At 39.6% G+C, this 13,735-nt stretch overlaps 2 protein-coding genes across 3 annotated transcripts; both read left to right on the forward strand.

Moving 5' to 3' along the window:
* Positions 1–132: 132 nt before the first annotated feature.
* Positions 133–5,409, forward strand: LOC113172496 (acyl-CoA-binding domain-containing protein 5-like). 2 transcript variants are annotated; one of them, XM_026375486.1, is made up of 13 exons: positions 140–559; positions 944–1,067; positions 1,352–1,424; positions 1,644–1,794; positions 1,996–2,034; positions 2,299–2,514; positions 2,879–3,094; positions 3,783–3,877; positions 3,989–4,154; positions 4,263–4,471; positions 4,706–4,756; positions 4,915–5,030; positions 5,127–5,409. In XM_026375486.1, exons 1-13 carry the CDS (start codon positions 478–480, stop codon positions 5,137–5,139), a joined length of 1,551 nt encoding a protein of 516 aa, XP_026231271.1. In that variant the 5' UTR covers positions 140–477; the 3' UTR covers positions 5,140–5,409. The 2 variants fall into 2 exon arrangements, with proteins under 2 accessions (XP_026231270.1, XP_026231271.1); XM_026375485.1 differs by lacking the exons at positions 1,996–2,034; positions 2,299–2,514 and having other exon boundaries at positions 133–182; positions 438–559.
* A 686-nt stretch (positions 5,410–6,095) lies between these two features.
* yme1l1b (YME1-like 1b) lies at positions 6,096–13,423 on the forward strand. Its single transcript, XM_026375062.1, has 18 exons — positions 6,096–6,271; positions 6,813–6,947; positions 7,114–7,291; positions 7,476–7,574; positions 7,815–7,924; positions 8,101–8,251; positions 8,353–8,436; positions 8,630–8,803; positions 8,938–9,090; positions 9,250–9,382; positions 9,645–9,707; positions 9,866–9,978; positions 10,095–10,250; positions 10,914–11,065; positions 11,182–11,308; positions 11,425–11,498; positions 11,580–11,666; positions 11,749–13,423. Exons 1-18 carry the CDS (start codon positions 6,239–6,241, stop codon positions 11,890–11,892), a joined length of 2,166 nt encoding a protein of 721 aa, XP_026230847.1. The 5' UTR covers positions 6,096–6,238; the 3' UTR covers positions 11,893–13,423.
* Positions 13,424–13,735: the final 312 nt, after the last annotated feature.

Here is a 13,735-nt window from a genome sequence, read left to right on the forward strand (position 1 = left end):
AAGACCCTGGTCTGCGAACGCTGCGTTGATCCAAACTACATTTCCCAAACGTGTTCCATCTTTAAACGTAGACAGTTTGGCTCATCCTTGACCTAAATCGAGATTGGTTTTCTGTTGCATATTGCCTGCAGACAGACACCGGTCTAATAATAATTATTGCACCGGTGAATATGAACTTAATGGTGAGTTTCTAATAAATCGGCCACAGAGGGAAACATTTCGGTTAAATAATATAGTTTATTAGCGCTGACCAGCTTAGGTTTTACCACATAGAACAGATTTATCCTAAAAACATTATAGAGGAAACAGTCTGTACCATCTCAGATAAGACAAGCGGCAAGTAGCTTCAGCAGACTCATGACTAAACTGTGTTCAAGTGTCCCTCAATGAATTGCCTTAATTGTTCCGATGATTATTTCACGTTATTCCTGTTGAAGACGTGAGGACTCCTTCACATCATCCTTGTTGGCACTCAGCATGGCGCAGGACGAGGACAAACACAGCCTGGAGGCGAAATTTGCTGCTGCGGTTAAAGTGATGCAGAGTTTGCCAGATGAAGGTGATCACTTGTTCTGTTTGTTCTTATGCTATCCTGGTCTATGAGTGAAACGGATTGGATTTGGGTGTTTAGCTCTGTGCTATCCACGCTGCACTTGAGGCGACTGACCTACATGCAGAGCAGTTGAGAGCTGTCACTCTTGACTGACCCTCTACTGGGAAATCTGCTAAGAGCTTATTAACTGATCAGTCATTGCTCAGGTCTAATAAAACTCCTGTAGTTTAAATAATAATGCTGCTAATAATAAAAGTGAAGCTGGATCTTGTAACACTTACAATTACACGTTCAAGCTGCACAAGTAAATGTGACAATAAAACCAGATGTAATGTAACATAATAATAATAACAACAGTAATACCCTACATCTGCTTTCTTCATTTACCAGGTCCTTTCCAGCCATCTGATGACATGATGCTGATGTTCTATAGTTATTATAAGCAGGCCACTTTAGGGCCCTGTGACATCCCCAGACCAAGTGGCTTCTGGGACTCTTATGGAAAAGCTAAATGGTAAGTTGTCAGAATACCCATATAATGATAATACTGTATTACACAACCAAAGAGCAATGCAGAATAATGGCTAATTGCAACACAGGAGACAGACAGCTGGTTCACTTGAATGCTTCACATTTATTTACGTATACAATACTTTGTAAATACTTAACATTCGTAAAGCAGATTTTAGGGATGCAGCAAATCAGAGTTTCTGCATACTTCTTTAATGAAACATTTCAGTTCAATATTCACTTTTTTCTTAGTCTGTAAGTGTTGAACTATGACTTTTCCTTTGCCAGGGACGCCTGGAGCTCTTTAGGCAATATGACAAAAGAGGATGCAATGAGGAATTATGTCGAGCACATCCAGCTGGTAAGTCTGTTCAATATAAACCAAATGTTAATAGAATAGAAGCAGCAACCAGATTAATAAAAAGTAAATAAACATAGAACAAACATCACGGGAAAAATGTGTGTGTTTACACCATGGAATACACATCTTCCGATACCCTATTGATGCCTGAGTCATAGAAGATGCAGAATGGGAAGACAGATTACCATCATATCATATTTCATTTGTTTCTTTTGTCAGATTCTGGAGACCATCCCAATCTCAGATGAAGTGTCCGAACTGGTGCAAAAACTTGGCAACTTCTACACAGAGGTAGACGTAGAAGAAGGGGAGGCAGCAGAAACTGAAGTGGACAGGAGACCCTTCACCAGGCCTTTTGAACAACATGCAGGTAATGTGCAGGATTACCTATCAAGTGCCGTGATAGCACTGCACTTGAAAGCTCCTCACAGGAAAAAAAAAGACTCCAGTGAGGGAACTGCTGCTCACATCGTCTGTAGTGGGATGTCATTTGTATTTCTCAGTCAGAGAGAGAGAGATTATGCTTTTTTTGAACAATGAGTATGTCTTTGATGTCTTTGTTTCTCACTAGATAAGCTGGTCAAACCATTTAGGACACCCACTATGGAAGGCAAGTCTTTGGTGTTGGTGGTAGCCATACAGCCAGTGGTGGTAGCTGTAGAGACTGCTGTTGTGTTTCACTGACAAAGGCGCAGTTACTACTAGATGGATGTGTTGGTGTAATCTGTTGTGAATGTGCTGCAGCTACTGTGTTTGTGGTCACTTTGCCGTACATAGAAGCTATTTGTGCGTCTATGCTTTGTGTAAATGTATGCAAGATACAGTATAATTCAATAAAATTGTATGATATAAATGATTTTCCCACATTGTTCAGGCTATGGGGATCTGTGGGATGATATACAAAACCTTCAAGAAAAAGATGATGCTCATGATGGCATAAGTGTCAGTAGCGAGGAAGTGGAGGGAAGCAGAGAAAATAGTGAAATTGAGAGGAAAGAGGAAAGTAGTGATTGGAGGGGAAGTGATGAAGATGAGAACGGGGATGAAGAAGACAATAGTGAAGATGAAGACAAGGAGGAAGAAGACAAAGGTACCATGATTAGTTTTAGTTAGCTGTGTTTTGCTGTGAAGTTGTGTGATGTGTTGTAGAGGTCAGGCACTAAGCCAACATGGTGATAGTCTCTGACATAAAATGACGATCCTCCGTGTCCTCAGGTCCCACAAAGAAAATGTCCCGCTGCTTTAAACAGCTTTTATCATTTTGTGCAAATTTAAAGATGCAAGTCATGTATAGTTGCCATTTAAATTCCTTCAGTCTGATGTGTTTCCCTATGAACACGTCCATTAAAATGGGATACAGGAAAAGTATGTTGCATTAATGCATCCACGTGAGATACCATGAGAAAACCTGCACTTTACTTTATGTCCTCTCTTTCTCTTTTTGATCGTGTCAGAATGGGGTCCTGACCCAAGGCTGCTGATGGTGCAGGCCAAGAAATGGAAGACCGACAGCAGGGGGTCGAACAGCAGCGTGGAGCACAGCGTGTCCTCCTTCACAAATGGGACGCACAGCTCCCTCAACAGTGAGGTGGAGGAGGACGAACTAGCCTGCTCCATAGAGCCCAGCGTGCAGTGTAACCCCTACATGCACTGTAATGGACACCCGAGTGGTAAGATTACACGTTATTAAAACAAGTGGACAATTTGGATGATGTTGTTTATTATGTTTGGCTTCAATACATAAAAAACAGTAGTAGCCTAAAAATAAGGTTTTGTTTTTGGGAAATATGCCTGTGTGCCGGAGCCAGTTAGCTAAGCTTAGCATAAAGTCTTGTATCAAAGTTAAACAGCTATCAGGGTTATGTTGAGATGTGAAAGAAAAACTTTGCCTACCAGCAGTTCTGAACAATGTCCTCCGCCATAAAGCACAAGTTGTGGTTTTCACACTGCTGATTAAGTTGACAAAACTACATTTGCAAGTTTATGGTGAAATTTGCTAGCTTTGAACAGTTAGCCAGGCCAGCTGTGTGGCCCTTGTTTCCTGTCTTTATGCTAAGTTAAGCTAAATGTCTCCTGGTTCCTCTTTAGAAAAGACAGACATGAGTATCAGATTGATCTTCTTGCATAATTCCAGGCAACGAAGCATGCTTCCTAAAACTAGTCCTTTGAAATGTTTCTTAAAAATGTATTTATAGTTTAGCTACATACAAATCACAAAATGTGAACCACTATTTGCTGCACTTGCAAATACAAAGGCTAATACAATACCAGTAAAAGATGGACAACACCAGGTTTTTATATTATTGTACAGACAGACAGTGAAGAAATGTGCATTTTGTGCTGTGTCGCACCTTTCAGATCATAGTGACCCTGTTTTTGAGAAGAACCACCGATCTACAGACTCAGATAATGAGGAATTCTGTGACTCAATGGAGCATCTAGCCATGGAAGAGGTGTGCATAATGATAAGCATGGTGTTATGATGATACTTATTAATTCATAATGTTTTTACAGTTACTCTCCCATTAATACCTATTCAAGTTTGTTCATTTTTCTTCTACAAGCTGGTGTCTGCATCGAAAGTTCAGTCACCTGGATCAGGAGCTGCCTCAGTGAAGCAAAAGGACTTGTGGTTTGAGAGCAGCACCACTCTGAATGTAGGAGAGGATCAAGCACTCCCAGGGATTAGTACAAGCCAACACAACAGCTCCTTGTCAAGAAGAGGGAAAGGTGAGAGTATGCTGACACTAGGTTGAAGTAATTCACCTTTCTAAGCTTTTAAAGGGATCAGATAAGTTGTTGTAGCTTTAATCTGTCACATTGTGACTTCTGTTTCAGGATCTCCGTCACCAGGGGCCGCCTGCAGCTCTCAACTGTGTGTTAGTGCTGATGCTAGCTGCTGGTGTGTGCCACAGAACAGGCCTCATGTCAGTGCTCCCAGGGGAGACATCAATGAGCAAATAGCGACAGCTCTGCTGAGGCTGCATCATGATATGGCCGATGTGTTGCACAGGCTGCACACTTTGGAGGTGCTCACCATGTCACAGGTGAAAGACCATCAGTGTAAGGCACAATGTATAGGCTGTGTTGCATAGTCTCGCTTTAAACAAAATTGTTGTTATTTTGTTAACACACAGTAAATCTTTGATTTTTGCTTTTGAATATACACACATAAATATTTATTTTTCATTCCAACTCTTTCTCTGTACTAAAATGTAACACTGTTGACAGTCTCCATGACAATTTATTATGTATTTATTGACTGATTTCTGTATTTTCAGTCAAGATCATCTTCACCAAGGCAGGAGGTGTCCCTTCCTGTTGCACGACAGGTCTTAAAAAAATTACAAAAACTTACACTACTATGCATCTTAGTTTATTAGATTTTGTTTTTAAAAAAAATTCTGTTGTCATTCTGCAGTTTCTTAAACAATTAGCACCTCATCAGGAAACAAACAACCCCTTTGATGCAAATGTTCTGTATTTACAGTTTCTGAGACCATCCTGGTGGCCTTTTGACTTCTCTCCACTCACAGTGGTGTTGAGTGCGCTCTGGCCACTGATTGCCCATTGGCTTGTCCAGCTTTTTTTGCAGCGTAGGAGAAGGTGAGCAAAATCCTAAAAGTGTCCTGGACAGTTGTCAATAAATACACTTTTGCTTTTCAAACTACTAAAACTCTGTTTTAACTTTACTTCTCACAGGAAAATCCCCTAAATTGTCTGACATCAGCAAACAACATAACCGGGGGATGAAATTGCTGAACTTTTGTTGCTTTTTGGCTTTTTAAAGACACCAATAAAAACCAAGGCAGCAGTAGAAATAGAAAGGCTACCTTAGAGAAATCAATGAGAAAGGTGTTTACAGGGAGACTCTATAGTATAGTCTAGTATTTTAAATTCATGGATACTTTTGTAGGTGTTTAAGAAACAGAAGATTTATACATTATAAATGCAGGCACAATTTTTATGTTACAGTTAGCTTAACATTTGCCAGACATCTTATTTATGATGATGTATGTGATAATATACAGTATATTATTTTATGTCAATTTATTTATTGTACATTTCATTGTTTATGTAGGTTTCTATACACATTTATTTTTAAACTGTATTCCTTTCTGATCTGGACATCAGCCTTTTATATTTATTATTTAAAAAAATACAAATACTCAAGGGCATTTCTTTTTAGACAAAATACATATTTACAGTAAAATGAGATTATTTATGTGAAATGTGTATTATTTTATAGCAATATTACAAGAGATTGCAACTTTGCAGAAAAAGTGAGATACAGACAATCCATATATCTACATATATAATCATTCTTGTTTTTTGTCAGCTGCACAAGGAAAATGAAGAATCTTCAGTTTGATTCCAGTGCTTTGAAAATATATCAAATATCTCTATATGAAGCAACATGCAATAAACATGTTCTTGGAACATTGTGTTGAATCTTTTGTGTTAATGTTCAGTTTAAAAGTGAAAAAGAAGAGGGTCTGAGGTGTATGAGGTGTATGAGGAATGAGTCCAGTAAAGACCAAAACAAACCAAAAGAAGCTCTCTGTTGTGCCATAACTAAAGGTACAGAAGCGGAACTATGTCCATCTACTAACAGATTTCGGTAGGAATAGAAAATGTGTTGCAACGCTTCAGACGTTATATCCGGTTTATCGTCAGCTGTCAGACGGTCGTTGAAGTTCGCTGTCGGACATGCTATGTCTGCCTGAGAAAGTTATAGTAAAGGAAACACTGACCTTTAATGCTCAGGGACAGTGGTATAAGTTGCGTAGCTTAACGGCCATCTTAAAATTAAAATGTTTTCTTTGTCAATGACCGTTCAGCCACAGGTAAGACTGAAAGCTAGGCCAAGCTAACACTGTCATTGTTGTTGTTTAGTTCTGTCCCGATCATATGAGCCTGCTAGCTCAGTTAACCTTAGCTTGTGGTCTTGCGACAAAACCTGCTGTCGACCTAGTCTTTTGGTTTAATAATTTGAAACAAGTATACATTTACTGTAGTGGACCTCACGTCAGTCTGGATGCCTGCTAATTAGCCAAAACTGTGCTGATAAAAATAGACTGCAAAGCTAGCAGTAGCTGAGTTGGCTAGTAGCTAGTGTTTAGTGTGTCCTTAGCTCCCTCATGGGAAATACGTCAACCAAAGACTGATTGTTTGCATATTCTCACAAATCCACAGATGCGGATCATGTAGACTTTGCAACACCAAGTAGATGCACTGTACTTATGACTACTAACACTCTATTTAAACTGCCTCTGAAATAGCCACATACGAATCAGAGGTTTGCTAAGTTGTAACATGACCACTAGTCATAAGTCTTTATTGTTTAAACAGTGTCTCTAACTCGCTGTGTGTGGCATGTGATCACAGGTGACTGTACCTCTCAGCCACCTTATCAATGTCCTCCACTCTCTGAAGAGCTCTGTGGGAAGTAGTAACAGTACCACCTGCAAATCAAGAAAACACAAGAGTCCAGCCTCAGACTCAGATGTACACTGCACAGAGGTAATCATTAGTAGGTAAAGATGTTGTGGTGGTTGAAATGATCCTCTAATGTTTACTTTCACACTTCCAAGCCCTGTACTATTTTTAATAACACAGAAAGTTGCTAAATATCTTTGGGAGTAATGGGATACACATCTTATTTACAAAACTGTAATCTTGTCTGTAGCCCCTGTTGAACTTGCGGGAGCTTGGATTATTAGACCTAGGAACGCAGCACCTAAATGAATTGGTGAACAATGTGCTACCCCGCTTGAGCCCAAAGGAGGTGCCACCTCCACTGGATGGTCAGACAGTCTGGAGGACCTCACACCTCTCGACACACTCCTTTTTCTACAACAAGCATGGTAAAAACAACACGTCTTTGTTACAATAAAGTTTCCCACACACTGTTGGTTTACCTTTAACTGGGGCTCATTTTAATGCGCTTTCTGGACTGTTCATTTTGTTGAATTATTCTCTCCATTAAAGTAAACAGTGGTTTCATTTATTATGCATGTGTAATAAACAACACTTTCCCTATATTCCCAGGGTTCTCATGTGGTTTCATGCCCCTGTCAACCCCAGTTTTTTCTAGGCAGCACCAAACATCCCTTCAGTCTGTCTGCACTGAGTTACAACATTGGCCAGGTAAATATGGATCAGATGTGTTAATAATTACTGCTTCTAACCTTTCTATTCAGTTGTCACAGATCAATGAATGAAAGTAGTTTGTTTATTATTTGAAAAACAAATATAAACTAATGATATTACCTGTAACAAATGGGTGCATTTAGATTGAATGGGCTGATCTAGTAAGGTTATATGCTATTGAAACAGGGTTAGTTTTTAAATCTACTTAAACATCATATGCTTACTGTGTATGTTAAGTGTTAGTCCAGAGCCGAGGCTTTAAAACTTTAAGGAGCAAATCCAGACGACTTCAGTCAGCGTTCGACCGCCCCCTGGAATCTGAAGGGTTCACACCATCCTTTATGAAGGTAGGTGCTTAAAGATGATCACATGCTTGACATGCCAGTGCAACTGCTTATGCATGTTAGATTTTCTACACACAAAAATGAAGGCCAAGCTCAGAATTAGTGGCTACCCTGTAATGTGAGTGAAGGCGTATTCTTGGTCTGACAGCACTGCTGACCAATCTTGCCTTATGCTGCAGGGTTTCCTTACACGTGACAAGGGAATTGAAATTGAAAGTCTTGACAGTGTGTTGAAGAACAAGAACATACCTGATGGACACCAGGATGCTTTCAAGAGGGGCTTCGCTGAGGGTTTCCTAAAAGCTCAAGCATTGACACAGCGCACACAAGGTACAGAAAAACTTTAATAACACACATTACTAATTTGATCCTATGAGTTACTGTTATCAAGCAGTATGTAGAGCTTTCCTGTTATTGTTCCAACTATTTAGACTCTCTGAGGAGGACTCGTCTCATCCTGCTGGTGCTGCTTCTTGTTGGGCTCTATGGTATTTCCAAAACCCCCTTTATATCGGGTAAGGGCTCCTATTCTCCTGTAATGCTGATTTTATGTTAATGTTTGATTATATACTGTATAAAAATAATAACAATAGTAGTCTATCTCTTAGCATCTCAAACATTTATGAAACCTTAAATAAAAAGAGCTCATTTTGATAAACCAGAACCATTTACAGTGATTTCGAACTTTAATCTATCAATTTTGGACAGTGCGATTCCGAACCACTTCAGGCCTGGACTCAGCTGTGGACCCAGTCCAGATGAAAAACGTGACATTTGAGCACGTCAAAGGGGTCGAAGAAGCAAAGAATGAACTGCAAGAAGTGGTGGAGTTCCTGAAAAACCCACAGAAGTTCACAGCCTTGGGAGGAAAACTGCCAAAAGGTAGGGATGGTGGGGATTGTACGCTACATTCTGCACCGACTGTATGTGTTACTATACTATGAAGACTTTTTAAAAATGGTCAACACTCTTTCATTCTTTTTCCTCATCATTTTCTTTGGCTTTCTTTACTTTAGGTGTTCTACTGGTCGGTCCCCCAGGGACTGGTAAGACCCTACTGGCCAGAGCAGTGGCCGGAGAGGCAGATGTGCCATTCTACTATGCATCTGGGTCAGAGTTTGATGAGATGTTTGTTGGAGTTGGAGCCAGCCGCATAAGGAATCTTTTCAGTGAGAATATGTTTTTTTTTTTTTTTTATTTAACCAGCCATTAAGAGCCACTTTAAGTTATTTTAAAGGTGTTTATGCACGCGAAGATGAGTTTTCCTAATGCAACAATGACATGATTGTTCAGCTGAATACCAATGTACTTTCTTTTTTTTTTTGTAGGGGAGGCTAAAGCAAATGCTCCTTGTGTGATCTTCATTGATGAGCTCGATAGCGTGGGTGGGAAAAGGATCGAATCTCCCATGCACCCTTACTCCAGACAGACAATCAACCAGCTACTTGCTGAAATGGATGGGTAATCTATCAAATTATCTGTTGAATTTTATGTTTCAGGAGCTATTTTAATTCAGAACAAAGCAAATTTGAAATGTTCTCACTGGAAGTCTGGTAGGTGCACAGCAGACTATTTGGATAGAACTGTCTCATACTCATAAATAAATGACTACATTGTTACTCAGACTATAAATTAAAAGTGCTCTCAAAGTTCTTGTGATGACAGATAACACAAGAATCACTGAGTGGGTGACTTGCATGTACCCTGTGATATTATTTTGTAGGTTTAAAACAAATGAGGGCGTGATCATCATTGGAGCAACAAACTTCCCTGAAGCTTTGGATAAGTATGTTTACCTCTGTGTCTCTTCCCATTGCCAGTGTAAATGTCAGAGCTCACAATGCACATTTATAAAACTACAGTTACAAGGATGAACCACGGCTTTGAGGTTGTGATACTGACACTGTGTCAGTATTTCCCTAAACAACTGATCTTCCCATTCAGTGCCCTGATCCGGCCGGGACGTTTTGATATGCAGGTGACTGTTCCCAAACCGGATGTGAAAGGACGCACAGAGATCCTAAAGTGGTACTTGAGGAAGATTAAAGTGGATCCAGGTGTGAAATGAGCATTAGTTATTATAGACTCAATATTAAAACTGTGAATTCTGTTTGTGTTTCTTTGCTAGTCTGATTTCTAGACTGACTGTTTCAGATTTGTGTTATCTCTGTAGCTATTGAAGCAAGCATTATTGCCCGGGGCACAGTGGGCTTCTCTGGCGCTGACCTGGAAAATCTGGTCAACCAGGCTGCCCTGAAGGCAGCAGTTGATGGCAAAGACATGGTAACAATAAAGGATCTGGAGTTTGCTAAAGACAAAATCCTCATGGGTGCGTATAAAGCTTTACTAGTTACTAAAAAGACGCCACTTTCACGTCTGTAATTGTAATCATATGCTTATTCGTTCAATCCTCTGTGGTCAGTATGTTTTCATCTAACATGGCAAAAGATTAGTCTGACTAGAGCCACTATCATCAGCCAAGCTAACAATGTGGGGTTGGGATGCGGTTCAGTTTTACCAAATCTGAATCCAGTCACAATCCTCTTATTAAATCCAAATCCTTTCAAATCTCCTATTGAATCTCCACCAGACAAACATAGTTCTGTGTCTGGTAGGGAGTGAAATCATCTGGCTAAAAAAGGACAGTTTTTATTTCACTCGGTGCTGTAATACAATTTGTCATAGATGTTTCCAGTCTAAATCACCCTGTCATCACTCATTTATCCTTTGACTGTGTTTGCTCCTCATTGGGCTGCTGTGCTACAGCTAGAGAGACCACAGATGTTAAAATAGAAAAACACATAATATTTTTACTCTGACTATTTTGTTCAGGGAATATGATCTTAATAAATTACTGATGTTTTGCATGCACTATGCTCTTAATATTACTTGAAGGTGACTTGACTACACAGATTAGAGTATTTTTGGATCTCTTCAAATCCTCTTCTTTCCTAATGGAATAATTTTCTTTGCTTATTTGCTTTTCCTCAAGGCCCTGAGAGAAGAAGTGCAGAAATAGACAAGAAGAACAAGATCATCACAGCATACCATGAATCAGGGCACGCGATTGTAGCTTATTACACCAAAGATGCTATGCCGATCAACAAGGCTACTATCATGCCCAGAGGCCCCAGTCTGGGACATGTAAGGAAACCTAGAGCCATTAAACCTAATAATTTACAACTCGCACAGATCTGTTGGCGTCTCTCCTTGCACTAAACACATTATCTCTTTTCCTCCTCTCTGTTATTCAACCCCAGGTGTCCATGCTTCCAGAGAATGATCGCTGGAGTGAGACTCGCTCTCAGCTTCTGGCACAGATGGACGTCAGTATGGGAGGTCGCGTAGCAGAGGAGATTATATTTGGCAATGAGAATATCACAACCGGTGAGAAATAGTGACTGTGTCACAAATGAGTCATACATTATATAGTAAGGAGGATAGAATCTGGGGATATATTAGCAACAAAACTGGTTATTTATATGTAATTTCTTCCTCCAAAGGAGCATCAAGTGACTTTGACAGTGCTACCAAGATTGCTAAGATGATGGTCACCAGATTTGGAATGTGTGAAAAGGTAGGCTGACTTGATTGTGACTTAAGCAGGAAAGTGTTACCATACAATGCATGTGTATAACATTTATTTACTGTCTGTCAGCTTGGTGTGATGACGTATACTGACATGACAGAGCAGAGCCCAGAGACACAAGCTGCTGTAGAGCATGAAGTCAGAGTGTTGCTAAAGGTATGTGTGATCCTGTTAACAATAACTGAACTAACTTGCCTTCTGCAACACCAGATCAAAGTCTTCCTTTTCCTCTGTCCAGGATTCCTACGAGCGTGCCAAAGCCTTGCTGAAGTCTCACACCAAAGAGCACAAGAACCTGGCAGATGCTCTGCTTATGTATGAGACACTGGATGCCAAAGAGATCCAGCTGGTCCTGGAGGGCAAGACCCTAGAGACCAGATAAAACCCACCGGCACAGCAACAATCTCAGGGTAGCAACGGGAAAAGGGGTCTGATTTTAAGAGCTCAAGCGGTAAAAGAGGAATGGACTCAGTTTGTAATTGTGTCTTGGCCTGAATTTGCAAACTCTCCTCACAGGTGCTGATGTGAGATATTGGCATCACCGGTCACCTTCTAAGACTCGCAATCAAAATTCCCAGATGACTAGTTTTTGTTTTGTGTCACTAGTTCAGAGGTAAGCAAGTCTACGTTGCACAGGTTCCTTGAACGAGGCAGTAGGTAAAAGATGAAATATACCCGGTGTTAAGGATGTTGCTCAGGTCGCTTTTATTAGTTGGTGGGAAGAAATCATACATGAATGTAAATATGCACCTCCAGTGTCTAGATATGAATTCTTTTTTTTTTTTGCGTTTGACAAACATGTTGTTCAGGGCGACACCAATTGTCATCCTGTCAGCGGGAAATGTTGAGCGACATGTACCCAAAGAGCTACTGTGTAATTGTGACAGCTAGAATTTAATTGAAGCTGCAGTCCCTGCTTGTTCAACTACCTCTGCCCTTCCCACTGCTGATTACCTGATCAGGTGTGTTCAGCCAATGAGAAGTTAGCAAGTGCAGGGATGTCGGAAAACAAGCAAGACTGTGGCTCTCTAGAACCAGGGTTGCCCAGTCCTGGTCATATACATCTTCAAGTTACATGTTCTATGTGTGTTATTCTCAAGTTAGCACATACAGTCAATCTGTCTCATTAAAGTCCAGGAGTAATTGAAAATGGATAAACAACCTCCTGTCCCGCTGTATCCCTCTGAATACGTCTCTGTTGCTTTTATTTTTAAAGGTGGCCTTTTGGGGAATGTACTGTAACTGTTTTTTTTTTCCTTTTGAAGTGGGAAGTGTATAAAGTTGAACCGTGTACATAATTGAAAATGCATTTGTCTTCAGTCTTCATGTAATTTATTTCAATTATGCTGTGTGTACAGATGAAACAAAAACTGCTGCTTAGCTTCAAAAAGCATGCAACAAATAGCTGTTCAGTGTAGCTATGGGTTTTCTGGGGAATTGAGCTTTTTAAAATAATATTGGCCATTTATTGAAATAGTCCAATTGAATAGCCCCAAAGCAGAAAAATGATTTTCTTCTTCAAACATAAAGTGTAGCTTGTACCAGTTCATTAAATCTGATAGTTAGGTGACATCCTTCATCCTAAACACGACATTTCTTCAACACAGCTTATGTGTCTAGTTACTGAATGTTTTAATTATAAGGAGAGCAACAGCATTTTCCATATTTTAGCATTGTAGAAAATTACCACCAGCTAACGTTTTGCTCCAGTTTGTCACAATATTCCTATATTATGTTAATTGGCCTTTTACCCATATTTAGCTGTTATAATGCGATATAATGGGAACAGTGTACACAGATGTATATTAATGCTTTCATGTTGTGTAGACACGGAACGGCTTTATAAAATAAAACAATGTGGAGGCAATGGTTAATGAATAGTTGTGCAGCTGAAATGAATTAAAAAAAGAGACCCACATAAAACCAAACAGTGTTTAAAGTGTTTTGTGTGTGTGTGTGTCTGTTTCTGTTTGTATAAAATGACACCACACGTGCCTGTGGTACAAATTAGACAAATAACTTTATACTTTATTTCAACTTGCTATTACTTTTGTTGTCACTGTAATTATTAAAATAGAAATGTGTTGTTTTTTTTTTTTTACTTTTTTTTTTCAAAATTTTTATTATTAATAGATTCTACATTATTCAGTTTTTACTGACAATCTTGTCATTAGTTTGCTAAACTAACACATAAAACGCAGCAAGACACTGTAGAAGAAATCCAT

The sequence above is a fragment of the Anabas testudineus genome, chromosome 17 (genome assembly GCF_900324465.2).
Source record: "Anabas testudineus chromosome 17, fAnaTes1.2, whole genome shotgun sequence".
NCBI classification, from domain to species: Eukaryota; Metazoa; Chordata; class Actinopteri; order Anabantiformes; family Anabantidae; genus Anabas; species Anabas testudineus.

Excerpts from the sequence above, each read along its gene's own strand:
- LOC113172496 (XM_026375486.1), top strand. The coding sequence starts at position 478 with ATGGCGCAGGACGAGGACAAACACAGCCTGGAGGCGAAATTTGCTGCT. Across the intron at positions 2,035-2,298 it reads TAGGACACCCACTATGGAAG|GCTATGGGGATCTGTGGGAT; the intron begins GCAAGTCTTTGG and ends CACATTGTTCAG. Across the intron at positions 4,155-4,262 it reads CTTGTCAAGAAGAGGGAAAG|GATCTCCGTCACCAGGGGCC; the intron begins GTGAGAGTATGC and ends CTTCTGTTTCAG.
- yme1l1b (XM_026375062.1), top strand. The coding sequence starts at position 6,239 with ATGTTTTCTTTGTCAATGACCGTTCAGCCACAG. Across the intron at positions 8,252-8,352 it reads ATTGACACAGCGCACACAAG|ACTCTCTGAGGAGGACTCGT; the intron begins GTACAGAAAAAC and ends CCAACTATTTAG. Across the intron at positions 11,066-11,181 it reads GAGGCCCCAGTCTGGGACAT|GTGTCCATGCTTCCAGAGAA; the intron begins GTAAGGAAACCT and ends ATTCAACCCCAG.